Source organism: Alosa alosa, chromosome 24, assembly GCF_017589495.1.
Source record: "Alosa alosa isolate M-15738 ecotype Scorff River chromosome 24, AALO_Geno_1.1, whole genome shotgun sequence".
Classification (NCBI taxonomy): domain Eukaryota; kingdom Metazoa; phylum Chordata; class Actinopteri; order Clupeiformes; family Clupeidae; genus Alosa; species Alosa alosa.
The window spans coordinates 9889511-9917162 of NC_063212.1; the positions used below are offsets into that span (position 1 = coordinate 9889511).

Here is a 27652-nt window from a genome sequence, read left to right on the forward strand (position 1 = left end):
ACATTTGCCCCTGAATATATTTATTCAAGCACAAGGACCAGAAGATCACATTTTTCACACATTCAACACAAGTATAACCAAAACCCTCTTTAAAACAAGTTCAAAAGAAAGACAGTAGAGGGAGGCTATATATTGACATCACTGACAAAACGTCTTTGTTTTCATAAGAGTAATAACTTAAATCTGTAAAAATAAAGTGCTTGAATAGAATAAAATCCCCTTGGAAATAATAAAAACGAAACCCCTGTCAGATGTCTTGACTCCTCATGTGCTGTAGACGACTGAAATGGAAGGACTAATGGAAAACAGAGGAGCGAATCTCTCTCCAGCAGCTGCACATTTGAAACTTAAAACAAAAACAAAACCATTACTCATACATTCAAAACATCCAACAATGTGTTGCACTGCAACAAAAGAGGCTAAAGGATACTGCTACAAAGCTAGAAAAGAAAAAGAAGCAGACATGTAAACATCCGCACAGAACTCAAGGGTCCAAGACAGCACAGAAATGCTATTGACCAGTATTGAACAGGCCTGTCACAGATTTGCATTGGATTGTCTGCAGACTCCCTGAAAAGTGCACAAAAGTCTACGGCAAAATATGAAGTCTACTTTACAGGAAGTGCAATGCTTCACTATACAAGAACATCCCATAGTAAGCCTCCCACAGTGAAATGCCCAGCCAGTATTGAGGTTCTTTCAGCAGCTTCGTGATTCAGACACAGCTGTCAGCATGTACATGGTGCTGTAAAATCAATGAACTTGCCTACATGCACTCTAGCCCTAGTGACAGCCGACTGATCACCAATAAAGTCCCCAGGCAGTGGCACTGGGTAGCACATTCGTGGGCAGCTCTCTATGGCAAAGGACGGGAGGGGGGGGTCCGGAGTCTGCGGTCACAGTTCAGTGATGATGAATGCGTCATGGATGACCATTCGGAGGGGGTTGTGTGGGAGGTGGGTGCAACCAACCACCGTGTGACAACAGGAAAGCAGGAGGGTGAGGGGGAAGAGGAATGTTGCGGACGGAATACATCAAAATGGTGTCTGACAATAAGGCAAAGCTGGGAGCAAGATGACACGACTCAATGCCCCTGCTTACGGGCCCGGAGGTGGTGGTGTGTGTGTGTGTGTGGCGTTTTGGTCACAGGAGGGTAAGTAACAAAAAGGCATGCAACTGGCACACTACCGAGCAGAACAAGAGGCAGTGGGTGGTGGGAGCGTATTAAAAGGAGCACATTAAAAAGTCACACTGGCACACAAACAAAATAAAATAACACAGGAAGTGAGTATGTGTAAGTGTTGGATAAGAACACTCAAAAGCAAAAACCCAGGAATGAAGTGAGCGAGGGAGAAATGTTAGCTTTGTTTGTTAACGGAGTGCAAGTGCTTTGAGATGCATTTATTGCAGGCGCAAAACAACAACACCTGATGAAATAAATAAAGGAGTTCAACCACCCATTTCTTGAGGCTACAGTTAAATGCAAAAAAACAACAGCAAAAAAAAAAAACAGATTCCAGTGTGGCGACATGAGTCAGCCCACCAATGGGCTGAGAGAACAAAATACAGTCTGACAGGAAGCTGTCAGCAAACACAGAGCCCCATCCCCTCCACCCACAACACGCACGCATAAATACACACAGACTACAGACTGGATGCAGTCACGATGCAGTCAGACTCACCATTTCACCTCTTGGCCCATATGCTTCTCTTAGCTGCTCCCTTTCTCTCACACACACACAGACACACACACACAAAAAGAAATAACATTGTAAATACGAACGGGTGAGAGTCTGTTTGGATTGTGCTGTCGATGTGGCCTCATAAGACATATGGGTCTCCTCACGGCCCATATGTCTTTTACGGCATTCCAAAGACAGCATGACTATGAGCTGGTATACTGGTGTGTGTGTGTGTGTGTGTGTGTGTGTGTGTGTGTGTGTGTGTGTGTTGAGTCGGTGGAAGGGCTCTGGTGTATCAGGAATGTGTGCTGTGTGTGTGTGGTGTGTCTGTCTGTCTGCCTACATACATGTGGTCATTTTGTTCAGCTAAAGAGCCCCTTCACCAAACAACAGTAAACATAAAGCAAAGGACCTTTTCTGAAAAATCAACATCAACATTTAAGAGATCCATGTGAAATGTGAAGACGGAAATATTACTTCTCTTACTATTACCACTAAATAACAGAGGGTTCCAATAAACGTGTTGTTTTCAAGTTCTCATAAGTTAATACATTTACATATTCTGTTCCCGTTTTCCCCTAACACCTAAAATACAGGTAATCCAGTGTGTTATACAATAGTGGAGAGTGGAGAGGGAGGATGTTTTTCTGGGGGGATGGGAGTTTATCTGGCTGCCTCCAGCACCAGCACCTTGCACTCCCGCTTGGCAATCTTATCCAGGGAGAGGACGCTGCGCTCGGGGGGGAGGTAGAGTGGACGGCCCACGGGAGAACCGACCGGCGGGGTGATGGCTCGGCGCTCCATAACACTGCCAGTCCTATAGAGAAACACACACACACACACAAAGAGAGACATAGAGAGAGACACACACACACACACAAAGAGGAAGAGAGAGAGAGAGAAAGACAGAGACAGACACACACACACACACACACATATGAGAACACCCACTCACAACCTGCATGAGGCAAGGCCTCATGTTCAAATGAAACCCAGACCCCTCCCCACCCACACTGCTCTATCTTTATCCTCCTCCTCCTACACTCGCTGGGCCTCTCTGCTCCACCACGGCCTCCAGCCCAGTGTTTCCTGATGGGCTTTTCTCTTGAATTTAGATGTGCACTGGCAGATTCTGCCATCAAATACCACCCACTGTAAGGGCGAGTGCACCACGCCAGCAAACAGCTGATCAAGGAGACGGTGGAAGCATGAGGGCCACTTATATAAGTGGGTATCAGTTTCACTGGAGTCCTAACCCACGTGATGTGAGGATAGCAATTAGCGAGGGCAGCAAAAATACAAAAGAGGCCAGTACAGAAGAAAAGTAAAATATATACACAGTATATTGTTATTCACACAGTGTAGACTTCAATGGCTTTTGAAGAAAGTGATGGCTTCTGCAAACTGACCGGTCATTCATACCACTACCTCAAGGTTCAGAGAGGAGACCTATTGCACCACAGTTACTATCTACTTTTGTTACTGGTAGATACACTTTATTTCAAATTTCCTCTACATAAAAAAAAATATTTATACGATACAAGTCATGGGTACAGCTAAAAATCTCTCTATACTTAACCTAATCCTATAGTAACCTCCAGAATTATTGGCACCTCTGCTAAAGTTGACTAAAACCGATTATAAAAAAATAATCTGTTGGTGATTTATTGTAATCTCACAAAAAAAAAAATAGGAAAATCCAACCTTGAAGGGAAGCAAATTTATTTTGAGAAAAGAAAAATCTCATAAAGAAATAAATATTTTTAACAAAACACATTAGGCTCACAATTATTGGCACCCCTGCTTGTAATACCTTCTTAAGCCTCCCTTGCCAATAAAACAGCTTGCAATATTCTCCTATGACACCCCATAAAGTTGGAGAATACAAAGCAAGGGATTTAAGACCGTTCGTCTTTACAAAATCTCCTCAGATCGTCCAGATTCCTAGGTCCACGCTTGTGCATTCTCCTCTTTGACTCACCCCACTGTTTTTCTATGGAGTTTAGATCAGGGGACTGTGATGGCAATGTCCGAAGCTTGATTTTGTGTTCAGCAAACCATATTTGTTTTGGTTCATTGACCTGATGAATGATCCAACTTTTAGTGTCTTTGCAGAGATTGACAGATTTCCTTTGAAAATGTTCAGGTTTTTCTTGGTATTCGTGATACCATGCACCTTAATTAGGTTCCCAAGGCCTAAAAACAGCCCCACAATAGCACAGCCCCTCTACCATAATTTTCATTAGGCATGGGGTTCTTTTCAGTATATCTTCTATGTATGCCAAACACACCTAGTGTTTCTAGCCAAAGAGCGCAATTTTCATTTCATCTGACAATAGACCACACTTCCAGACAAAGTCACTGTACCATTCAGTAACTCCTGCCGTTTACATTGGTAATTAAATGACTGGACAGGATTTTACCTGGCATGCCCTCTAAATGATCTATTAGCAGTGAGGTCACGTTTGAATATTTGTGACCCCAAGATGATACTTTTGTCTGTAACTCAGTGGTTCTTTTTTTGCCTATCTTACCATTCTCCATACTGTACATGGGGGCAAGATAACCATATCTTACCATTCTCCATACTGTACATGGGGGCAAGATAACCATATCTTAACTCAGTACATGGGGGGGTTCTTTTTGGGGGCAAGATAACCATATCTTACCATTCTCCATACTGTACATGGGGGCAAGATAACCATATCTTACCATTCTCCATACTGTACATGGGGGCAAGATAACCATAGGTCTTTGTCCAAGCATGTTTGTCACATTTCCAGATGATTAGAACCTTTTATATTAATCACTGTTTTAACTGTAAATATAGGCATTTTCAACAAAGTACATAGTTTTCATAGACATTCTCTGACCTACAAATGTCAACACACTTCCTTTTTACTTAAGTTTAGTGTATTATCTTGTCCTTCCGATGTTGAAAAATGACTAGAGGATTTAGCCTCTGTGTGACTTTATTTTCATACCATAGTGAAAAAGAAAGTCATGAACTACTTCTAAAAGTTCACAGACACTCTGAGTAACTTAAATAAATTGAAATTAGATGGACATTGCATAGGACATTGCTTCTGTTGCTTCGGTTTTGTACATAAGATTCAGGAGTGCCAATAATTGTGAGCAACGTGTTTTTGTTAAAAATATTTATTTCTTTATGAGATTTTCCTTTTTCTCAAAATAAATTTGCTTCCCTTCAAGGTTGGATTTTTCCTTTTTTTTTTTTTTTTTTCATTGTAAAATTACAATACATCAACAACAGATCATTTTTTATACCGTTTTTAGTCAACTTTAGCAGAGGTGCCAATCATTCTGGAGGGTACTGTAGGTGCCTATTTATAAATATTATAAAATATACTTTTGTTCTGAGATAAAATGTTTATTAGACAATCTAAAAATAGTCTTTTGTTTATAAATACGTAGCCATGGTATTGGCAAACTCAAAAACAAGCTAAACCGTTCACACCACACAATTTTTTTGTGCATCCACAGAGCAGCATTTAGTTGCAATACTCATCAAATTACAGGCTGTTACGACAAAGACCATTGACCAGAAAAACAAATACATCTGGCTGGGTGCTGCCGTAACACAGTACTTGTCCTTGTGGATTTGTTGTTCGGAACTCTATGCATTACAACATTAAACACACACCCTATTTCTTTCCCTGTAGTTTTAAGTATGATTTGGGATTTCTACTGCAATTTTTTGTTTTGTTTTGACTTTAGACTGGAGTCATGTTACATGGTGCATGCCTGAAACCCAGCCAAACTCTGCTGACCCTCAAAAGTACACGGATGATTGGGAGGACTGCGGGGTGACGACAGTGGATACGCAATATCGGTAAAGCAGATGTCTTGGTGAACTAGAGCTTCCTGTTGAGCTTGTGGGAGCATGACCAATATTATCAGACAATAACAATACTTTAATCCATAGATTAGACAAACAATGCTGCTATCAGTAAGACTAATAAGATGAAAGAAAACAGGAACGGGAACAAGAAAGGTCGATGTTTGTCAGTCAAGGTATTTCACAAAGCAAGTCATAACCGCTGACCGAGTTGGGAAATGTTTTTGAGTATGATTGCATGATGGTGAAAATAAGTCCCGACAGGGAGAACAGAACCCCGACGCGCAGCGGAGGGGTTTTGCTTCGACCTGAAGGGACTTATTTTCTGATAATTACCGGCGGACAATACATTATCCCGCTTATTACACGGCTACTTCCCAAAACGAGAAAAAAAAAACTAACACATTGAATCTTTAAAAATGATTTTGCTACCGTTTCGCGTCTTCCGCTGACAAAATAAATAGTTTGCCACACAGATAGAACTTGACAGTTTCAGGTGTTGCGTGGCAACGTCTTACTGGCTTACTTTCCCTTTCAATGAAATTCCATTGCAATAAGCGAACGGAATTCTTGCAGAGGGATATGAAAGACGTTAATCAACCCGTTGCCATTGACAGCGGTGATTTATATAGATTTAACATAGGCCCGAACGTTGGGAAGGCCCATTCATGTGAATGGAACTTTCTGCAGCACTCTGAAGAGCCTTGTAATAATAATTAATACATTATGGTCAATGTGGAGTTTATTAATTGTATTAAAAGAACTTTGGTTCATGGTTTGTTTGTTTGGCTGTCACCAGGCAGATTCTTTACAAAACTTCAGGGTTGTAACATTGGCCAAGGAAGAACATGTTACATTTTTGGAGCAGATCTGAATCATACAGTGGATCCACAAATTATTTGTCACTCGCACTATCATTGCCAGAGAAGGCTTTTTGGCTTTGGCAGTCTGCCCTCTTCGAGTGTCTTTCTTGGTCTGTATGGTTTTAATAGCCATTGCCAGAGTGCTGTGCTTTCTCTTCCCCACACATATCCTCAACAGCTTCTCAAAGATGTAGACATAATTACAAACCTTACAGTGGTGGTTTCAACACACTTTAGGTCAGAATCACACCGGAATTCTCCTTTAACACAAACTGTGAGCCCACTTAACATGATTGACAGTGTGGTAGACTGCAGACACAGCTTTGTGCATACCATGTATTTATTTGTGTGTATTGTGAGAGTATGTGTGTGTGAGCAAGTGTGTTTGTGTGTGTGTGTGTGTGTGTTTTGTGTGTGTGTGTGTGTGTGTGTGTGTGTGTGTGTGTGTGTGTGTGTGTGTGTGTGTGTGTGTGTACTGTATGTCAGATAGATAGATAGATAGATAGATAGATAGATAGATAGATTTATCGATCCCCAAGGGGAAATTCAAGACGTGTGGGGCTTGTGTGTGCGTGCGTGCGTGCGTCCTACCTTATGAGGTGAGACTTTGAGGGCTGCTGGTGGGAGAAGGACTGCGAGCGGCCGAGGCTCAGACTGGCCTGGTGGTGGCGCTCCAGCAGATCGCGCACGGCTGGACTCGAGGGGCTACTCTTGCGGGAGAGTGGCCGAGCCTCGGGGGGAGGGTTGGACACGGACGCGGTGAACTGCAGCTTCAGCTTCATGTGCTGGCTCAACTAGCGTGGCAGAGGCACAAGACACAAACAGTGTGGAAAAATGGAGGAAGTTTAGAAAGGGAGAAGTGGGGCTCTTACAGTATGAGAAACATTGAAGATATTACTGCCGAAGAAGCAGACACAGACCCAGACACAAATAGTGTGGAAAAATGGAGGAAGTTTAGAAAGGGAGAAGTAGGGCTTTTATGAGAAACATTGGAGATATTACCGTTACTATTGGAGATATTGCTGTTACTATGTCATAAAAACAGCCCAACAATACTACTATTTGAAATGGAATACTACACAAAAAAATGCTCACTATCTTTTAATGTCTCCCCTTCACACTCACACACAGCCACACCAACACACTCACACACACATACACCCACTCCAAACTCCATACCTCGAACAGTCCAGCTTTCAGAATCTGAAAGGCCACTGTGACAGAGAGTGTGCTGCCCTTGCGACAGTAACCAAGGTTACTGAGTGGGGAGTGACACACCACGGCGTTGACAGCAGGGTCCTCCTTATGACCTCGGCCTGCAGGGGCGGGGGGGATGAATAAAGAGGAGATGTGTGAGGGAATGGAAGTGTATGTGGACACAAAGGAAGATACCACCACAAACATTGATTTACATTTCTACATTTCTACATTTAGCAGACGCTTTTATCCAAAGCATTACAAAAATGAGGAATACCAGTCAAGCTACAATCCAGAAGACACCTTCAGTAGCAATTAATACCACATCAATCAATACTATTACCAGAGCATGAGAGTGCAGAACTTCTAAGTACTTTTTAAGTGCTGAAACAAAAGGGACAGCTCTCAAAAACATCCTAATGAGCAGGATGAGAAAGCAGCCTTATCGAGAGCCTGAGGAGTGAGCATATGGCTAAGCCATGCTAATGCTATCCTTACTGACCGTGGAGACAGTGAGACTAGAGAGGGTGGGGAGAAGAGCCAGTTAAAAAAAACAAAACCATATCAATACCATATTAACTGCCCCCGTGTATTAACCTCATAGCTAAAGAAATTTTGCCAAATCAATGTAAAACCTCGGCTAATAGTTGGGAAATTACGGGTAGTGTTTTACCAGCAACCTTTCATTCTCTCTCTCTCTCTCTCTCTCTCTCTCTCTCAGCCATATAGCCATAGATAATTCAGAAAAGGTTTTCATGAAATTGTCCAATTATGTTTCAAGGTGCCCTTTTAATCAAACCTGTAGGTCAACCAAAATGTATTTGAATTTGAACTGAATTCAACTTTTTCTCTCTTGTTAGCTCCGCAAACCTCTCATTGAGAAAAAACAACGGGAGAATAAACTGCAGTCTGAAGGGTATCATGGTGGATGCTTACAACTTGGATGTTAGTAGACCTACTTCTGGCACCAGCAACGCTCTCTCTCTCTCTCTCTCTCTCACCCACCCTCTGGTGTCCAAACTAGCCGCACAGCCAGGAAGTCCTGCAGATTGTTGAGCAGCGTGTATCGGACCCGAAAGTGCTCTCGTGCCTTCACTGCGCTAGGGCAGCTCGCGGTCATGATGAAGCGAGGACGGTCCAGCCGCACACTGGGCAAGCTATAGTGAGTGTAGATGGAGTTAGTGAAGGGGAGTTTGGAGGTGGACCACTGAAGGACAGCCACAAGCGGTACTTCCAGACCCTGGACAGAACAGCACAGAAATTTCTAAATTGGAGTTCCTAACATCAGTCTTCAACACTTTCTCTGCAACAGTGATAATACAAGACTTAAGCCTTATATGTCTTATATGTCTTGGTGTCACGGGTAGGCTACGCTGGCGACTACGCCGCTCCGTCCAGCATTTTTTGTATTTGTTATTTTTTAAATGTAGGCTATTTGTCATGTCTTGATGTCATGGGCACGCTGGCGACTACGCCGCTCCATCCGGCATCGTTTGTCTTGTTATGTGTCTTGTTTGTTGGAGCGCTTTGGGTTGCACTATGTGCATGTTAAATGCGCTTTAAAAATAAAACTGACTTGACTTAAGCTGTACAGACAAGTACTTCAGACTGGTACAATAGAATCTGTACCACACCATTAGCCAACTAAAGACCGACACATCAATTCACAAGCAAATAATAACCTGTTAACTCAAGGACAGGACAGGAAATTGGGAAAGTACCACAAAGCTTTTAAAGCCATAAAAAAGTATTTTATCCACCATCTCCATGCATTCATCATTAACTACAGTCCTGTGAAAGAGAAAGTACATCGTCTTTCAATTCTATGGTTTTACGCAGCACACTCGCATGGAGGTTTTTTTCTCTTCTCACGCCCTGATAGTTCTAGAAGGCGAGGGGCCTTGATTCATTTGCGGGGGGCCCTACGCGTGCGTAGTGTGCGTATAGGGTCGTCCGGCTCTGATTACATTAGATTACATTGTTTCTGTGCAATGCTAAGAAGAACTACAAAAAAGGCCGGCGCTAAATCTAGGGTTTCCAGAGGAAAGCTTATTCTCTCTAAAAAGAACATAACAGCACAACTTAGGTTTACAAAGTTGCATCTGAACAAACCACAAGGCTTCTAGAGAAATGTCCTTTGAACAGACGACACCAAAGTGGATCATGCGGTGTACTTAGTTTTTTACACACGGCTTCTGCATTTTGGCTTAATTTTTGCTGAATAAATAATGAAACTGTGGGATCTGTTGTATATTACTTTACACCTGAGGTTAGATTTACATACATTTAGAACCAAATTATTTTTTTTATTTTGTCCTTATACATAAAATCATACAAAGAGAGAGAAAGAGGATGTACTTCCTTTTTCATACGACTGTATGTCTGTAATACCTTTAATAATAGAAAAAACTTTCTATACAACAGTTTTCCTTTTTTCAGTTTGTTTTTTTCTATGTCATTTTGATTTAGGTTTTAGGTCTATGTATTTTAACCTTCCAGTCAATTTGTTTTTTTTTTTTTTTTTTTTTTTTTGGGGGTCGCACCTCGTTAGTATCCTCCTGTGGCTGATCATTCAGCTGCAGTTGAAAGAGGAAGTTCTGCTCCTCCAGAGCACTCAGCATGCTGGGCAGGGGGCTCGACATGCTCTCCATCCTGAAGAAAGACTCCATGCCCACCTCCCCAGACTGGTGGCTAGAGCAGGACACAACAAAAACTTGAATGATCCAGTTCACCAAAAGAACCAAAAGTCAGTAACCCTGATGGACACGTTAGTGGCTACTTTAATTAATACACTTGTTAATGCTGTTATGCAAACAACCTGCTTCTCTAAACTGTGGTACATAAATGCACATTAATTTTCAGGCAAACAAGGTATTCAAACTTACAAACAAGTGTTTCACAATGGTTTTCTCCTGGCTGTCAAACTAAACAGGTATAGCCTATAATTTGCCTAAGTAACTTTACTTTCTTCAAGCTACTTTATTTTATCATATCATATCATAACATTTTAACATAATATAAACAAAAATCCATATAAACAAAAAAAACATTGGGCATTTTGACCATACCAGACATTGTCAACCAGCAGGACTGAGCCATCAGGCATCATAGGAAGATAAGAGGCGTTGAAGTTGGGCAGGATCCGGATGTCGCGCACACATACCTCCTCCTGGGAGCTCCCATTCAGGACTGGACGCAGGAAATACACAAAGACAAAAGAGAAACAGAAATACACAGCTGTTTACAATGGCTATTGTTGTCTCTATAACAACAGCACTGTCTCTTTGAAAAGTATTGTATCAGCTTTGTTTCTAGAGTAGTCTTTACTAGTTTATTATCCATTTCTTAATGAATCAATGGCCAATACTAGAATCTGAATTCACATTTTTGGTCAGTCTGACCGTTGCACAATGAACAGTGCAGAAGGTACTCTGGGTGTGGAGGCAGTATTGAACACATAACACTCCCTACGTGGGTGGGTGGGAGGATCTATGAGAGCAAAATTAATTCCAACAGGTCTGGAACAGCATGGGCTTCGATGTCATAGACATTTAACACCAAAGGGGTGGCTCCATGAAAGAAAAGGAAACTTTTACATGCAAAAACACACAGATATGATCTTACGTCAACAACTCAGGGGTGCATTTCCCAAAACCATAGTTGCTAACCTGTTAGCAACTTAGTTGGTTGGCAATGGGAAACTGCATTGCAACCAACAAAGTTGCTAACTTAGTTAGCAACTATGGTTTTGGGAAACGCACCCCAGGCCAACAACACAGTCCTTACCTTTCAGGACAGTTAGGTGTTTCCCAGATACAGTCATCTGCTGACACCTCAGGCTGGGGGGAGGCAGGACATTCAGTGTGGTGCTGACTGGGAACGCCACCACAGCGGGCAACATGACAAAAAAAACAGATGGGAAGAGGGAGACCAAGGGAGAGACAGAAGGGGGAAGAACAAGACGAGTCATGATTGCGTCCTGAGATTAAAGGATTAAAGCGGCAAAATCAATTTTGAGGTCACTGGAGGCCAGATATAGGTGTGTGGAGCGTTTGTGTAGCTTGGCACGTGTCTGTGCCCACGTGTGTGTACTGTACACACACCAAACACCTGTCCAAAGCTGCCTTTTCTTTGAATAAACATAAAAGGGGTTTGCCATTCTCGTACCTTGGGCTTTGAAAGTGTTCAGATCTTGGTGGAAGGTTTGACAGGGGCTTTTCTGTTGTAAGATGCTGAGGTAACCGTGATCCTGGATCTCAGACCGCTCCTCTTCCTGCTTCCAAACGGTCACTATGATCTGTGGGACGTCAATCATGAGGAGTGTGTCTACACACAAACATACCAATAGGCCCAAAAGACACGTTTCCCCTGACTCAATATAGTTTGTTCATTGTCAAGTTTCTTTGTAAGTAAGAAAATATCTATTTATATAGCACATTTGTCATGCAACAGAGTGCATCTCAAAGTGCTCTTGTGCTTGAAAATGACAATAGAGGAACTTCATTCCCATGCAGAATAGGCTATTCAGGCCTTTGGCACTCACCTTAACTTTGAGCGTACTGACAGGAAGTTTGTCAAGAGACACAGTGAGCGGGAAAATGACCTCATCGTTTAGAACCACAGGCTCATCTACAGGGGACTAGAGAGCAGAGGAAAAAGACAAACTACTGACCAAAAACAAAGACTTATGACAGTGGAATAGACTGTAGTCATGTATGCTGAGGGTTACAATTGCACAGATTTGAGTCATATTAGTCAATGAGAGGCCATGTGACAGGTATCCTGCCCTGCCTCCATTAATCTGTCCGAACCTTTGAACATAATAGGTGTGACTGTAGAGTAAGCAAAGTAGGTCCTGTTTCTCTGCAAGCATGTCCTGCACTTGCAAAAGCGTAAAGGACAAAAGAAACAACTTGGAAAGTCCAAGTGAAGTCCACCCTACATAGTCTCACAAAATCCTAGGGATTTTAGGGAATCCTAGGGAAATCCACTGGATACTTTAAAAAAAAATCTAGCTGCCAAAATTGGCTATATTATTGCTGCATCAATCAAGTTTCCTCAAAGAGAAATCAGGAAATGTGCACCGCAGACTTCCTGTGAGCAAGGTGTTTTTTTATCTGCCAACAGGATGCTGTGTAGGCTACATATGCATGCGCAACCGGTTATTTAAATTTTCGAGCAGCAATTACAAAACAATTCTTTACCTGCAAGGGTGCCTTGCGGAATTCTCGCACACCGTTACCCGGACTGTTGTGAATAAGCAACGGTTTACATTCTCGGAATCCACGTTTTTTTGACCCCCCTCGACCACCATCAACCATGTCATCTTCATCAGCATCATCCATACCCTCGTCCCCACTGCTATGATAATCATGATACATATGTCGCTTACGGCTATCGCCGGGACAGACACTTGCAACCGCGCACAGAGAATTAGCAAGGTCCCTCCAAGCCCTACTGTTGGGGTGCTCCGACCCGGTGACATTGTCCACACCCCCGCTGCTTGTGAGCCCAGACGCACCATTTTGTGAGCGCAAGACGAGCAAAAAACGCACAGTCTCACCAAGGTAGAGGTGACTGCGACGTGGAAGTGAACGGTATCGAGCGGGATCAGACAAATCTGATATAGGAACAGCCGGGAAATACATGAAATATTCACATTGGGATTCCATCATTAAAACCATTACTAACGGAAACAATGGGAAGCAAGCAATAGATATCAACAAGATAGCATAACGCTCTGTATTTATACGCAACCGACGTTACGTATCTAAATAGCTGCTTTCGATTAAAAAAAATACTGGTAGCTAGATCGGTAGGTCTAACAATTGTGCGATAATAATAAGTCATTCATTGTGTCCCCCGGCTGCCTTTGCTAGCTAACTGTGCCAAGCTAGCTAACAACATAAACGCTACAGTTGCGAGTTCGCTCAATCGAGCCCAGAGCGACAACGGGAAGAGTAGTTGATTATCGACAATTGTGCCTCTCCCTTTCTTTTACTGTAGGCTATGCTCTTCCTCAGGTCTGTGAAAAAGTATAGGCCTAGCCCTAGACAGTAAAAGAGAAAAGTTGTATTTGATTTCTTGTGACGCTTCCGTGATAACGTATAATATGTCTGTGCTGCGAAACGAATCGGTTCAATACAACTCAACGACGAAAAGGTGATAGGATTTTGCATTAAATATTGACACCAATCGTCCCGCCCCCACAGTTTGGGCAAGAGTTAGGCCAGATAATAAACGCTCACACATTATTTTGTTTCCAGTCAAGTTTATTTAATTAATCCAACAGTAAAAGCATATGCAAAAATAGCAAGTCATTTCTTTATTATTAGGCTATCATAAGGTTGGCCTAAGGTGCTACAGAGGATAAATCAAAGTGAAAATCTATTGTAGCCTAACCTCTGTTATGGTAAAAAAATGTTTTTTTATTCTGTTCAGTGAAAAAAAGGAAAAATCCAATTAAAATCTCCATCTAAATATTATATTCGTATAGCCAATTTTTAATTATGCCATTGTTTAGGGTATAAAGACACCTCCGCTGGGCCTTAAAAATAGAAAACAATTAAACAAAATATTATCGGTCGATGCTTTTAAATCTGATGGGCATAATTTCCTACTGGTCTCTTGGAATCAATAATGTGTACATTACACCTCAAAGCAACATAACCTATCATTATAATCACCATCATAAGACAATATGAATAAGGTTATAATTTACATGGATTCTCAAGGCATGTATACCCCAGTACTTCCTGATTTAGACCTTTATGATTATGCTGCAGTTGCCAATGAAATACAAATATTTCATGACTCATCTTGGAGGATATGTGGTTTATCGGTATTTCATCTGCTTTGTCAAAGAAAAGAGGTCATGCTAGTTGCACTTAAGCCTTTTTTCATTTATCAAAACTGGAGTCATAACATAACATGGAGTCAACATGAAATGACTTAATCCCCAAATCATGGTCATTCTATTCTGACAAGAGACATGGAGATGGAGTTGGAGTATCTTAAAAATGCAGTGACGGATGACATTCATGCTCTCCTTTTCAACACATTCAAAACACAACCATTTATTGCATTGTGACAAAGCCATCACAACAACAGGTAAATATTACATCAGTTATGTCATGAATTGAGAGTGAACATGACTGATACCTTGAAGTTAACACAAGCAACACATATTCCATTGTAATATCTCATGTTGATGATCAATATACCATAGATTATGCTTCAAATGGTATCCTCACGTAGGGCAAATGAATAAAACTATATCAATGTTAATCATACCAAAAATTTACCGCATGACATACACAAAAAAATCAAGCAGGTGATTTTCCTTTTCACTGGTTCTAAGTGGTGTTTATGAATGAAATATGCCACCATGCAAACATTCTGCTTGATTCACATGCTAACTTTCTTTAGACACAAGTCAATGTGTAAGAATGGAATGTCAGAGTGATTTCAGTCAATTTTTTTCATGTAGGGCAATATACATAATCAGGTTTGAGGTTTGAATCACCTCGGCTTTTTCTCATTAAATTTGAAAGCTGTTTCAGCTATACCAAGATGTACCACAAAATGTTGCACAGTGCAATACAGTCAGATTCGTAAAATATTTTTTAAGGTCTAAACATAATTTTGAATGTGGGAAAAGCTTCCATTTCAAAAGAGAATAAATACAGTATTTACATCAACATCTTTTTCCCAGAAAAAGTAAGGGATTAAAGCCCTGTTCCGTAAAGAGTTATTCTAAGGCAAAATAACTGTTCATATGTGTCACAAAGGTTGAAAAGAAATTCTCTAGACTGAAATATTAGAGACCTGCCAATGACATCTTTGTGACATGTACTTGTTATTAACATATACTGAACATTCAGTAACACTTCAACTCACCCAGTTTTCCCACCTGCCCTCAACCTATCCAGGGAAATCTCTTTTTTTTTTTTTTTTTTTTTTTTTTAAAAAAAGGTACAGAACAGTTAATTGTAGGGGGTTTGAAATGCAACTCATTATAAATGTTGGTTTTAAGTGACATAATCTGTGCAAGGCAAAATAAATACTATGACAAACTATACAGTTAAGACAATGTAAATCTGTACAGAACCGGATAAATATGCTGATAATGAGCAGCTCGCATTTTCCTTTGCTCCATTTAACACGTTACGGTGTACCACACTGTGAATCGAAAAAGCAATGCTTTCGTGGTCTGCTCGCAAAATGATTCATCTCCATTTTAAAAAGTACAGATAATAAACAATGAAAATATTTCACAGTGTGACCAACACGTTCATGGAACCCACAGTCAGTAATAGCTTATTTAGCATTATGAGTCAGAAGAGGCCACCACTGCAGAATAGGGTAAACAACCAGGTCTAATTAGCAATGCCTCGTCAAGAGGCAATCAAGCGACAAGGCAGCCTTTTTTGTCTTCTTCTCTTTGTGTTTGTTCTTTTTGAAGTATGCAGTATCTTCCTCAAAGCACAACCTAAAAAACGTAAGTACCATGATTTTTGAGTCCCTAAATATAAAACCGGTTACCCAGGTTAAATCAAGCAAAAGACATGTATTAACACACAGTGTTGACACAGACAGAAGCCTGAGTCTAGGCTTGCCATTGTAGTGGGGAAAGTCTGGCACTGTAGTTCACTGCTCCTCAGCATGATGTGTGTAACGTTTGTACCTTTGCTCCACCCAAGTAGTGTGTCTATACCTGACTGAACGTAATGGGAATTTCATTCCACTACACTAATCTGGCATGAGCAGAGTGTAGGTGTGTGTGTCGACTTGAGAAACCCTGTGAGTGTGTTCATGTGAATGGATATGTTACAATATTTTACACGTCTCTTTCCTTTCAGGGAACTAACTGGGTGTGCGTCACCAGTGACTTGCAACGCTTGCCGATGGTAACTTAATTGCTCAGGTACTCATTTAATGTGCAGACACGGTCCACCTCTCCAGCAAGCGTCAGCTTTCTGCCTTCCCACACTGCAATCATTTTATGGGTCAGTGGTAAAACGAAGACGTGGGCTAAGTGGTATGTGTTTGTGAGAGAGGGAGACTGAAAAAGAACAAGGGAGTGTGGATGTGGTTTCACATTTTACTATTCCTACCCTATTCGCCCACTCTCAACTTCCTCAGGTATCACCACACTGCTAAAAGCTAGCCACAGTCACTGACATGCCACTGTTATTGCCTGGGATCCTTCGATTCAGCCACTGGAAGGTAACTCTCCTCCAGCAAGACTGTGGGACCCTAGTGTGAGATTTCAAGCATGAGAGAAACGAATAAGGTCATGGCGAGCAGGAGGGAGAGAGGAGTGGAATAGAAGAGTTTGAGGCTTTTTCACAACCACTGCAAAGCTTCTCCAGTCTCTCAGGTAGTGCAGTGCAAAGGCTAACTAGGTGCCTTTCAATTATTCAGAGATTAGAAAACATCCAGGTCCAGAGGCAAAAAAATGAGTTTTTGTCAGAACAAGAGTTCAAAACTGTCTGAAAACTATCTGAACCGGTCCTTCCCATCCCTTTCCCTCACTGGTAATGACACATTCCGACCCAATCTGGTCCCATCCCAGTCCCTCTCGATTGAGTTCCCACCGAGCTGGTCTCCAATCTTAGGGGCCAAAGGTTCCCTCCTGATGGGTGCTCCTCCAGCCGCGACAGCTGCCCCTGGGGGAGGCTGCGCTCTGGGGAACTGCTGTGCATCCAGCAGGTCCTTATACTGGATCTCCGGGCGGATCATGCGAAGGCAGGCCTGCCGCGTGGAGTTGTCCAGACTCGGGTGTAACTCGTAGCCGAGGATCTTGACCAGGCCGCTCTGGAAGGGCCGGATGGTTTTGTCGCGGATTCGGCTGGCCTCCACGGGCTTCCCGCCGTCCCTCAGGCAGACCCGGGCCAGGACATCCCGACGCGTACGGAGGAGAGCCACCTCGGCCTCCATCCGCGCCCGCCCGAAGCGCTCCACCTCCTCCCAGAAGGTGCGGTTGAAAGCTTGGTACAGGTGCCAGTCCAGCGCATTCCACTCCCGGAGCTTAAGCCTCTGGTCATCGGTCAGGGCCAGGGCTGCACCCAGGTTGGCTTTGCTTCCCCAGCTCCCACCAGCAGCGGGTTTTGGCTGTCGGGCATTCAGGCTGAAGGACACGACTGCGTCCAGTGGCCAGCAGAGTGCATGGCGCAGTAGCACCATGGATTGGTCGAAGTACTCGGAGACCAAGATGAGATTGAACGACTTCCTGATCTCCGCCTCGCCGCGTCTCGCTAGGGCAGCTGTGTAGTTTGCATTGTGGTCCAAGCCAAAGTCAAACCAAAGCAGGTTTCGCGCGTAATGGTTGTTGCGCAACCTTGGGTCGTAGTAGCGCCGGGGATCGTTGGCAAAATCACCCAGGCCCTTTGCACGTTTGAAGGCAGGGGCTACAGCTTTAAAATAGGCATAGGAGGACTCCGCCAACTCTACAGGATCTCGCACGATGGAGAAGTAGAAGGTATCAGCAGGCATCACTTTCTCTACCTACAAGACAGTGAAATTCAGCTTAAAGTTGAAACGACAAAAACAGTAACATCGCAGTAACAACAAAAACATTGTCAACACCAGATTTAATCCACACAAAAAGACTACTTAGAAAAGAACATATAATGTGACACACCTCTGGCTTATTGAATCGCATGTGATTGCCCATGATGTTGAACTCTACCATACGGGGTCCTCTGTAACCTTTGACCCTGTGCGCGTTGAAGAGCAGCGGGTAGCCAAACTGGTAGCCTAAGGGTAGAGCGAAACGCAGACTTCTCTCCTCCCCGAAGCGGTACAGCATGTTGAGCACGGTGCTACTGGCTGTCTTATGGGTCTTCAGGAACATGGCATGGGTGTGAGGTCTGCAGGGGCCCATTGGGGAGCCATGGCCATCGTCAGAGGACAGTGGAAAGACAGACCGTGGTCTCTCTGGCTGCATCCAACTAAGTGTGTAGGGGTGGAGGTTAAAAAAAAACAGGTTAGGTTGTGTAAAGTGTGTTCCTGTATGCATTCCTTGACAAGTGAAAAGGCGAAGAACAGCCGTGTTAGTTGTTGAGTAAATGAACAGCGTTCTCAGTTCCACCCAGGCCAGTCTATCTGAATGACTGATCTCTCTATGCTGACACAAATTGAGCCCCAGACAGAATACACCACAGCCCGTGTCTAAAGCAGAGTAAAACCACATTATGAGTAAGCCACTCCTTTCTCCTATTTGTTGCTTACATGCACTTTTTTATTATTTGATGGAAAACAAGCAGTACAGTGAAAGCACAAGAGACAGAAGGATAAGAGAGGTCACTGGGCATTCTCTGACCTTTTGTTGAAGAAGCCCAGAAGCTGTCCAGTGAACGCAATGGCCACAAACACCAGCAGCGCTTTCCAAATAGGCCCAAGCCGATGACACCCCAACCACCGCATTCTTCTGAAGAGAAGAGATACATGTGTTACATAAATAGCTGGCTGGATGATCAGTCATTGTTGAAATACCGGTAATAATAGTTTGTCATACGTTTTCTTTGAATTACCACTTTTGTGTCTTTTGAGCCTTTGAGGTACACACTGATAGGTAGGCCTATACCAGGGGGTAGTTTTCAAAATGTGTGCGCTTTGGCAAACAAAGCTGTCATTCAGTGTACAGTCAATATCATGAACAAACAAGTAGGCTAACTATATCGTTAGAAGGATCTCATGCTATCAGTATAATACTTTCGTGCATAGGTTACCACATCTGTCGAAACCACGGCCGGATTTTTGTTCGTACGACTGCGCTTATTTGCACCTCATTGATTAATCGTTGATCTTCACAAAAATGAGGTTGAGGCTAAAGATTTATGTCGATGTGAAATAAGCCCTCGATTTTGAAAGAGGTGGCGTTCTTTTACACCTGCAGTAAACGCGTTCTTCAGACTTAGGTCAATACAACAGCTAGCCTATAAAAGGCAAAAGTAATAAATTATATAATGTATGATGGTTTATCAATGGTTAGTCTGCATAAGCGCGGCCTTTGTTTTGAGGATTGATGCCTCTCTACATCGACTCCATAACGATCAACATATTAGGTTGTCATCTGATAACACAGCCCGTGCTGCGTTTTTGTCTCTAATCCGAGCATCTTACCTTGCTCTTCGCCTGAAAACCATGATCGAACCGGGCCGGTGTCTGTGGTGCGCGGCACTTGGCGGCTGCAACCACGGTGCATCTCGGAGACTACGGCCGTAAGTGCAGCAAGACCCACGACGTTACTTCGTGAATAAATCGCAAATGCATAAAGAAGGAACCAATGGTATTTCCAAACGCGATGGAGAATAACAAGACATGAATCTGCTTCATTGGCCGTCGACAAGTCTATTTTTCGAACTGTATCTCCGATTTCTTACTAACCGCAGCTTCTGATGGTGAAAGCAGTAGGCTTTGTGTATGAGCCTGGTGTGTGTGCATGGGTGGGGGCACGACGAGTGTGGGCTGGTATGGGAAGGGAGGGTGGCTGGCTGAGATTTGAGCACATACAGTACACGAGCTGCTAGTCGCGCTGTGACGTCATGTCTCTCAGAAGAAGAAAATCAAGCGTATAGGCTCTTGGACCCTGTCAAAAAAAGGCTCGTGTTAAAATTGAACCTTTTTACACTCGAAAACTATTGCGAATTTACTGAGGTCACTACATGAAAGCGACCCTGAATTTCAACTTCAGCTTTCTAACAGCAATGGGACATTCATGACTCACAATCTCAGACTAAAACTATAGGCTACTACTATAGGCCCTAATTTAATAAATAAGCTGTTCGTTCAAGTATCTTAAGACTCTTTCCTAAATACATGGATACCACACATCAAGATGTAGCCTAGCCTGTATAATGTAGTACTCATAAATATCATCTCCATCTTCCCTCTGAAGAACATTGGTGCAAAATGGCAATGTAACCACATAATGAGAAGAGGCAATATTAATTAATCTAAAAACTAGGCCTAAAGGCTATTCTGTATCAGATTATTATTTGCAGTTTTTAGAAATAATTAGCAGGAATCCCTGTAATTAGTCACCATACCAGAATGTACAAATAACAAATAAACATAACTGGGCATAAAATAGGGATACACAATATTATCAGTATGGCAGTACCAGCAGATAAAAGCTTAAAGTTTTAGGGGAAGTACCATACTATGTTTAAATAGGATGACATTTTTAGGCTACTTATGTCTATCAAATTACATATCTTACATCAACACCTTGCAATGATTTCCTTATTTTCATGAGTGATCGAGTGTCTACATTTCTTAGGGTTTAATGAATGAGAATGAAAGTGTTATACCTGTATGTGCAACAACTACACCATTACAATAACAGTAATATGTTAATTCAATTAGAGGCCCTTAAAGGAAATAAAAAATATGTTAATATATCGGTATCAGTATCGGCAAAAATGAGTAAATCAATATTGTGCATCCATACCATAGCCTATGCAACATTATAGCCCACAAAGTGTATATCTTATATTTTCTTTCATTTAATGTCCAAGTAGTTGCATGAGTTTTCATGATGTTTGCAATAAGGTCAAAGCATTTGAGCAGCATTTGACCAGCAGAAGAATTCAAATGTCCTGCTAGTGCTTTGCATGTTGGGTGTTCCTTTAACGACACAGAGATACTCATCAAGGGGCCTAATCAAATCAGTTTTAGATTCGTTCCTAATCCTCTGATAGATTTGTTTGGAAACACACTGCACGGCGGAAAATGTCACTGGCGCCTTTAAGTGCATGCTGGGAGATACCTATTTACTTATGGAGCCAGTTGACTGTTTAGCCAAGCATGTTTTACCTCATACAGTTTCACTCGCCACAGCACCTCATTCACAGTGACATGCTTTCAGAGGGTCCTCCTGGAATCCCGTAACTCAAGCAGACCCTGAGTCGCCTGAAGGAAACCTGGACAGCCCTCTAAATCCTAAATATAGGTCTAAAGCCTCTAATCGTGTGACTGTGGCTGGGCCTTGGTACACTGTGTAAGGCCTTACCACCAGCTGCCTCTCCTTGTTCAGCATCTGTGGTGACAGGCTGAAATAGATTGATGCTCGTGTACTTTGGGCCGACTCCTTTGAACTTCCTCAAAGCACAGATATGTATGTTCCCATACTTCTGTTCTGTTTGCATTTAACATCATTAGTAATATTATGACTTGTGTGTGTGTCAGAGTGAGAGAATGAATATGTGTGTGGAAGAAGTAGAATCGACTGTGTTGGGCTCACTTCAAACACATGCGTGAAATCAACGTTCCTCAAGGAGTCTGCAGCATTCGACAATCAGATATAGCACATTTGTTGTCCTGTCATCCCAGAGGCAATAATTAGCCTATAATGTGCAGTCTATTAAGCACACTATGTTGATATTTGTGTGCTTAATAGACTGCACAGACACAAAGATAGTTTATATAGTATATCTAGTATTTAGTATTTTAGTATCATGTTTATCTTCTACTGTCTATTGTACAGTGTAGTTTTTAATTTGTATATTACTTTTTCTGCTGTAAGTGCATGGTGTGTGATGTCTGTATGCTACTGAGACCTTGAATTTTCCCTTGGGGATCAATAAAGTATCTATCTAGTTCTTTTTTTTACTCCTGTGAAAGCATCCAGCCATGAAAATGCCTCAATAAGCACGGATACAATTGTGAAATATTTTTGTGCTTCTCTGGCGCACATTGGCCTTTTTAAATTGGCGAGAAAATCAAGTCAACTGACATTATGATTAATCTAATCCACATTCCACAGTGACAGGTCACACATTTCCCCCCTTTTTCTAGAAGTTGGCCAGCTTGGACTGACTGGTGGGATCACTCTCTACTCTAGTCCTGGCCCAGATTCCATTGCATGAATATTTCAGAGAGCACAGTCCCATCTCCGTTGCTGTCGGTCTGTATTATTTACCAGTCTTACATGGTTTACAGATTAGCAGCAATACTGAAGCAGTGTGTGTGTGTGGGGTTGTCATGCTTTCAGACCAGAGAACAGCATCATATAAAGGTGTCAAATATAGACTAAACTCAATGGGAAGTTATTAACTATAACAAAAATACAGGTCAGGCACAGAGTTCTTCCTCTGACATGGCTCTATCCACCGCTTGATCTAATTAAAGAAGTTCCGCTTTGCTCTTTATGGCCTACGTTTTTTTTATGTTTTGCTGTTACAATTACTGTTCTTGAATGCAGTGAGAACATGTTATTCCTTGTTAACTAGAAAACCAACCAAAACTTAGTGGTAACTATGAAATAGGATCAGCCAAACAAGATTATACCCCCACTAATCGACCCAATACCGGAGTAATCTGTTTAATGCCATGGGGTGGCAACAACTGCTGTCCAACGCTGAAGGCTTGTTATTTCTGCATACCTTACGAAAATATTGGTGGTAGGCACAACTTCATCAAGTTACATGTACACCACCAAAAATCCGTGGGTTCAAAATCTGTGAATCGACTTTTCTGTGTAAACTACACCTAGTTCATGAGCTTCTGTGTTTAACGAGTGTTTTCGAATAATGCGTTTGGTTACCAAATTGCATAGCGGTATTGTAGTGGCTGTCATTTACCGTTTTCACAGAGCGTCTCAGTGGCAAACGATGGCCCATGTTCAACTGAAAAAGTTTCTGCTAAAAAAGTGGGCAACGGTTGCAAAAGGGGGGAAACGCATGCACTCACCCCAAAAGTCCTCTTTAAGTGATCTCAGACGGTAGACTGTTTCCTTAAAATCAAACGCCGGTGTTGCGCCCTACAATCATTCGGTCCACTTCAGTAAAATAATGGGTGAACTAACACTCTCCGGTTACGCACTCCTCTCAATGAAGGAAGAAATATTTGCAGAAAGTTGAAACGCATTCTCCTCCACGGTGAACACTTCTAGACAGAGAGAGACAATATAGCCTTAAAGTAACGGCCTCCTCTGACCGGTCCTCTCCCCTTGCAATCAGCGCATTATTAAACACTTCTGTAGCCGTCACGCTAGCCTGACAATCAATCCAACTCTACCCTACCCTACCCTACCCCCATCTCCCACTGTGTCACGGTAGCCTACGTAAACCACCGCCCCGCGCGTTTATCTCCTCCTTCACTCATCTCTGCATAGCACAGGGGGCCACTCTCCCCAGACTGATGAATTGTGAAGTTATCCTTATACTGTTGAAAGTTCCATATAGGCCTACTAAAAAGAAATCTCACGATGATTTGGCTAAATAAAAAAAAAGTCAGCGAATCAAGCTCAACCCTCATCATCATCACACACATGGCCTAGATTAAATTGCATTTAAACAATTGTTATAAGCCTGCACTTCGCTTTCTTATTTTAACAGACCTAAAGCTAAGCACAAGGTTGTAATTATCATCAGTTATTACTTTCACTATTTCCATACAAAAATGTGTATGATCTTCATATCTGACTTCTCGAAGAACTTCTGGTCGGTAGTTGCTTAGCCACTGTTTCTCCTCCCCCATCTGTTCTTGCACACAATATCCCCCGAAAACAAACGACTCATTCATCTCGGTACTCTCGCGCGGCTGCTTGCTGGCTGGGGATGATGAATAGCAAAGGGGCAAGAGGGATCACAAGCCCCACACGAGAACAGAAACTGTGGCCTGCTCTTGCTGGACGTGGCAAAACGGAGTTCTGAATGGACCCTTAGCTTAGAACGCTCAAAGGGTTGTTTTTCTGGGAACTGTGATTTTGTCTGGTTCGTTTTGAAGTCAACACGAGCTGCAGGCTATTAATATCCTACCAAGAGTACGATAATATGTTTTGGATTAAACCGTGTCTGTTATTCTCAAACCGTTTCAAGACGTGTGTAGCCTACTCTGTGTGTGTGTGTGTGTGTGTGTGCGTGTGCGTGCGTGCGCGCGCGCCCGTGTGCAAGTGGCCTAACCGAGGAATGCTGAATACGGATCATATTATAGCTTACTCCAAAACCTCAGCCCAGACAGTTATGTTTCACATGTGTAACTCATTAAGCTCCCACCAGCCAGCCAGTGCCTCAATTCATGTAGCCCCATCTCTCTCTCTCTCTCTCTCTCTCTCTCAAACACACACACACAGAGACAGACACACACAGACAGAAAATGGCCTTGACACGTAATTGCAAATGACAGGAAAAATGTGCTGCCTGTATGTTGGCCTACCTATTCTTAACTATTTCTCATTGAGCCTCAGTTGCATTATTGGGCTAAATTCCATTTTCATCCATCTCCGTTTCTCTCTCTACACACACACACACACACACACACACGAAGGTGGAGTGTACGAAAGACTTGCATTTGTTGCCATTGTTGATATGACACTGCCATCTAGTGGTGCAATATATAGAGGTGACTGTGAAATACCTGCTACGTAGCCTAAGCCTACTGAACAAGAGCTACCTCCTTTATTATAAGCTTCTGTCCAACCGTCTGGCCAGGCCATGGCAACACCCATAAGCACCACTTAATATACTTCACATAGTGGAGGCTCAGATCAAGACATGGCCAGAACACAGAGAACATCAAAAATGCACATCTTATCTCCTGTCCAAAAATGCAATATCACCTGTCCAGCAGTTACAATGAATCTCCTGCATGTGCACATGCACGGTGGATGGAAAACATATACCAAAGTTCAAATTAGAGTTAAGATTATCCATAAACTCATTTATCACTTTGTTAAATTTAAGAGGATTTCAAATATAGAATTAAAACAGAGAGAGAGAGAGAGGCAGACATGGTTGTCCAAATATGGAATTCATCATAGTTTGATTTATATAACCACTGTTGGGAAGTAACAAGTTACATTGTAACGGAATTATGGAATTTAATTACAAAATAAACATAACTATAATCCATTATAATCCATCACAAATATTTGATTTGGACATGTCTTGATGCCTCACTGCCATTGAATGCTGTGTTAGAAAGCAGGATTTCTTCCGTTTCGGACACAGCCTATATGACCTCAGAATGATCTCACAGTAAAAATATTTCTGAGGTCTGACTTTGTGGTGGCTGTTATTTCAAATTAAATTATTATAATCTTAATTCATTTAATGAAGGATTTTAAAAGGAGTTTGACAGAAGTCAGTGTTGAGTACTGCTTTAAAGTTGACACTGCCAGGTTTAAACATTTGAAAATGGTTAACAGTTGAAAACATTCATTAGAAATGTATAAAGTAATAATACAAAAAAATAATACACTACTTTGATAAAGTAATTGAAATACTTACACTACTATTACATTTCAAATAGTGTACCTTATAACCGTAATCTAATCCTTATAACCGTAATCTCAACACTGTATATAACTATGTAATTAAGTAAGTACATTTTTGTTATGAGCATTTATTTTCTGGCACAATGACTATGTAACTGCATGCCATGAATTCACTGGAATAATAACAAAAACACAATTGTCCCCCTGTAGAAACTTACACTAAGAGGTGGCCAAATGATGAAAGCCATTGTGTATGGATGTGAATCCCATTGTTGGCATGCAATTGAAATTAAAAGCCTACAGTGAGATTATGTGTCAAGGTCGAGGCACATGAAATGCCAGCTCAGGCAAGTCATAGATATTTGACGTTTTTTCTAAAGCAATGCCGTCATCTATAATCTCTCATTTATACTGTAATAAATGTGTTTAATTACCTCTTGTAGTCTCAGAATCACTATATATTCTCTTCTTCTACATTATTACAAGTATTACTAAAGACTACATGTGTCTTATTTGGAGAGGAAACCAATATAGATTATGACAGTCTGACATTCCTGCACAACTAGAAATGTATTTGTTTAACTGTGCCAGTAAATCCATTCCAAGTGTGACCAAAGTATGACTATGTAAACAAATATTTCTCAATTATAGGTTAAGCTCTGCTTTTTAAACTGAATTTCAAAATGCAGCAGAAATGATTTTTTTCTTTATTTTTCATTTTACACTCCATAAACCACTTCTCTAAGGTAATTGCTGAAAACAGTGGAAACTCTAGGGTGTTGTTCTCCACCATTGATAGGCTATTGCATCAAACACCTTTTGATACACTCAGTCAGGCATCCTCTCTAAGATGCGAAGAATTTGCAGACTTCTTCAAAAACAAAGTCATTTTTATAAGGGAGGCTGTTGGTAACACAAGTAATATGTTTGATAGTACATCCAAAAACAGCCCCCCAAAATTAAGATTCTTTAGCACTATTACTCAATCTGAGCTTGGTAAAATTATAACTCAAACCAGCTCCTCAACATGTGTTTTGGATCCAATCCCTACTAGATTCCTCAAAAATGTATATGATAGCTTAGCTCCCTTTATTCTCAAGGTAATAAATACCTCATTAGAAACAGGTATATTTCCAACTGCTTTTAAAACCGCTGTTGTGAAACCTTTACTAAAAAAGTTGAATCTTGACCATACCAATCTGAGCAACTACAGGCCTATATTAAATCTACCGTTCCTGAGCAAAGTACTTGAAAAAGTCGTTTGTAATCAGTTAAATACCTTCCTCAACGAAAAACTCCAATCAGGTTTTAGATCAAATCACAGCACAGAAACGGCTCTAGTAAAAATAGTCAATGATCTTAGACTAGGGCGGTGGTAGCGTAGTGGTTAAGGAGCTGGGCTAGCGTGCAGTAGCCTGAAAGTTGTCGGTTTAATTCCCAGCTTCCACCGTTGTGCCCTTAAGCAAGGCACTTAACCCCAAGTTGCTCCGGGGACAATGTGATCCCTTGTAATATAGCTGACATATGTAAGTCACTTTGGTCAAGAAGTGTCTGCTTAATGTAATGTAGACTGGCTACTGACTTAAACAAAGTCTCAATCCTTATTTTTCTGGATTTGAGTGCGGCATTTGACACCATTGATAATAGCATCCTAATTCACCGCCTTGCGAAGTGGGTGGGTCTCTCTGATAATGCTCTAAACTGGTTTCAAACCTACATTACTGGCAGAGATTTTTATATCAGTCTAGGAGATCATGTGTCTGAAAAACATGACTTGCCTTTTGGTGTGGCCCAGGGGAGCTGCCTTGGTCCCCTGCTATTTTCC

At 41.8% G+C, this 27652-nt stretch overlaps 2 protein-coding genes across 6 annotated transcripts; both read right to left on the minus strand.

Annotated features, from left to right (window-relative positions):
• Nucleotides 1-9: 9 nt before the first annotated feature.
• trappc14 (trafficking protein particle complex subunit 14) lies at nt 10-13543 on the minus strand. Of its 2 annotated transcripts, XM_048235827.1 has the most exons (11): nt 12806-13543; nt 12145-12240; nt 11769-11898; nt 11388-11474; nt 10670-10790; nt 10145-10292; nt 8607-8841; nt 7584-7720; nt 6996-7198; nt 2373-2499; nt 10-1722 (listed from the first exon to the last, which is right to left on the minus strand). In XM_048235827.1, exons 1-11 carry the CDS (start codon nt 13283-13285, stop codon nt 1687-1689), a joined length of 1800 nt encoding a protein of 599 aa, XP_048091784.1. In that variant the 5' UTR covers nt 13286-13543; the 3' UTR covers nt 10-1686. The 2 variants fall into 2 exon arrangements, with proteins under 2 accessions (XP_048091784.1, XP_048091785.1); XM_048235828.1 differs by having other exon boundaries at nt 10-2499; nt 12806-13542.
• Nucleotides 13544-13856: 313 nt separating this feature from the next.
• Nucleotides 13857-23589, minus strand: gal3st4 (galactose-3-O-sulfotransferase 4). Of its 4 annotated transcripts, none has more exons than XM_048236700.1 (4): nt 23301-23589; nt 18928-19032; nt 18247-18556; nt 13857-18110 (listed from the first exon to the last, which is right to left on the minus strand). In XM_048236700.1, exons 2-4 carry the CDS (start codon nt 19029-19031, stop codon nt 17103-17105), a joined length of 1422 nt encoding a protein of 473 aa, XP_048092657.1. In that variant the 5' UTR covers nt 19032; nt 23301-23589; the 3' UTR covers nt 13857-17102. The 4 variants fall into 4 exon arrangements, with proteins under 4 accessions (XP_048092657.1, XP_048092656.1, XP_048092655.1 ...); XM_048236699.1 differs by having other exon boundaries at nt 18928-19035; XM_048236698.1 differs by lacking the exon at nt 23301-23589 and adding an exon at nt 19731-20087.
• Between the last annotated feature and the right edge of the window lie 4063 nt (nt 23590-27652).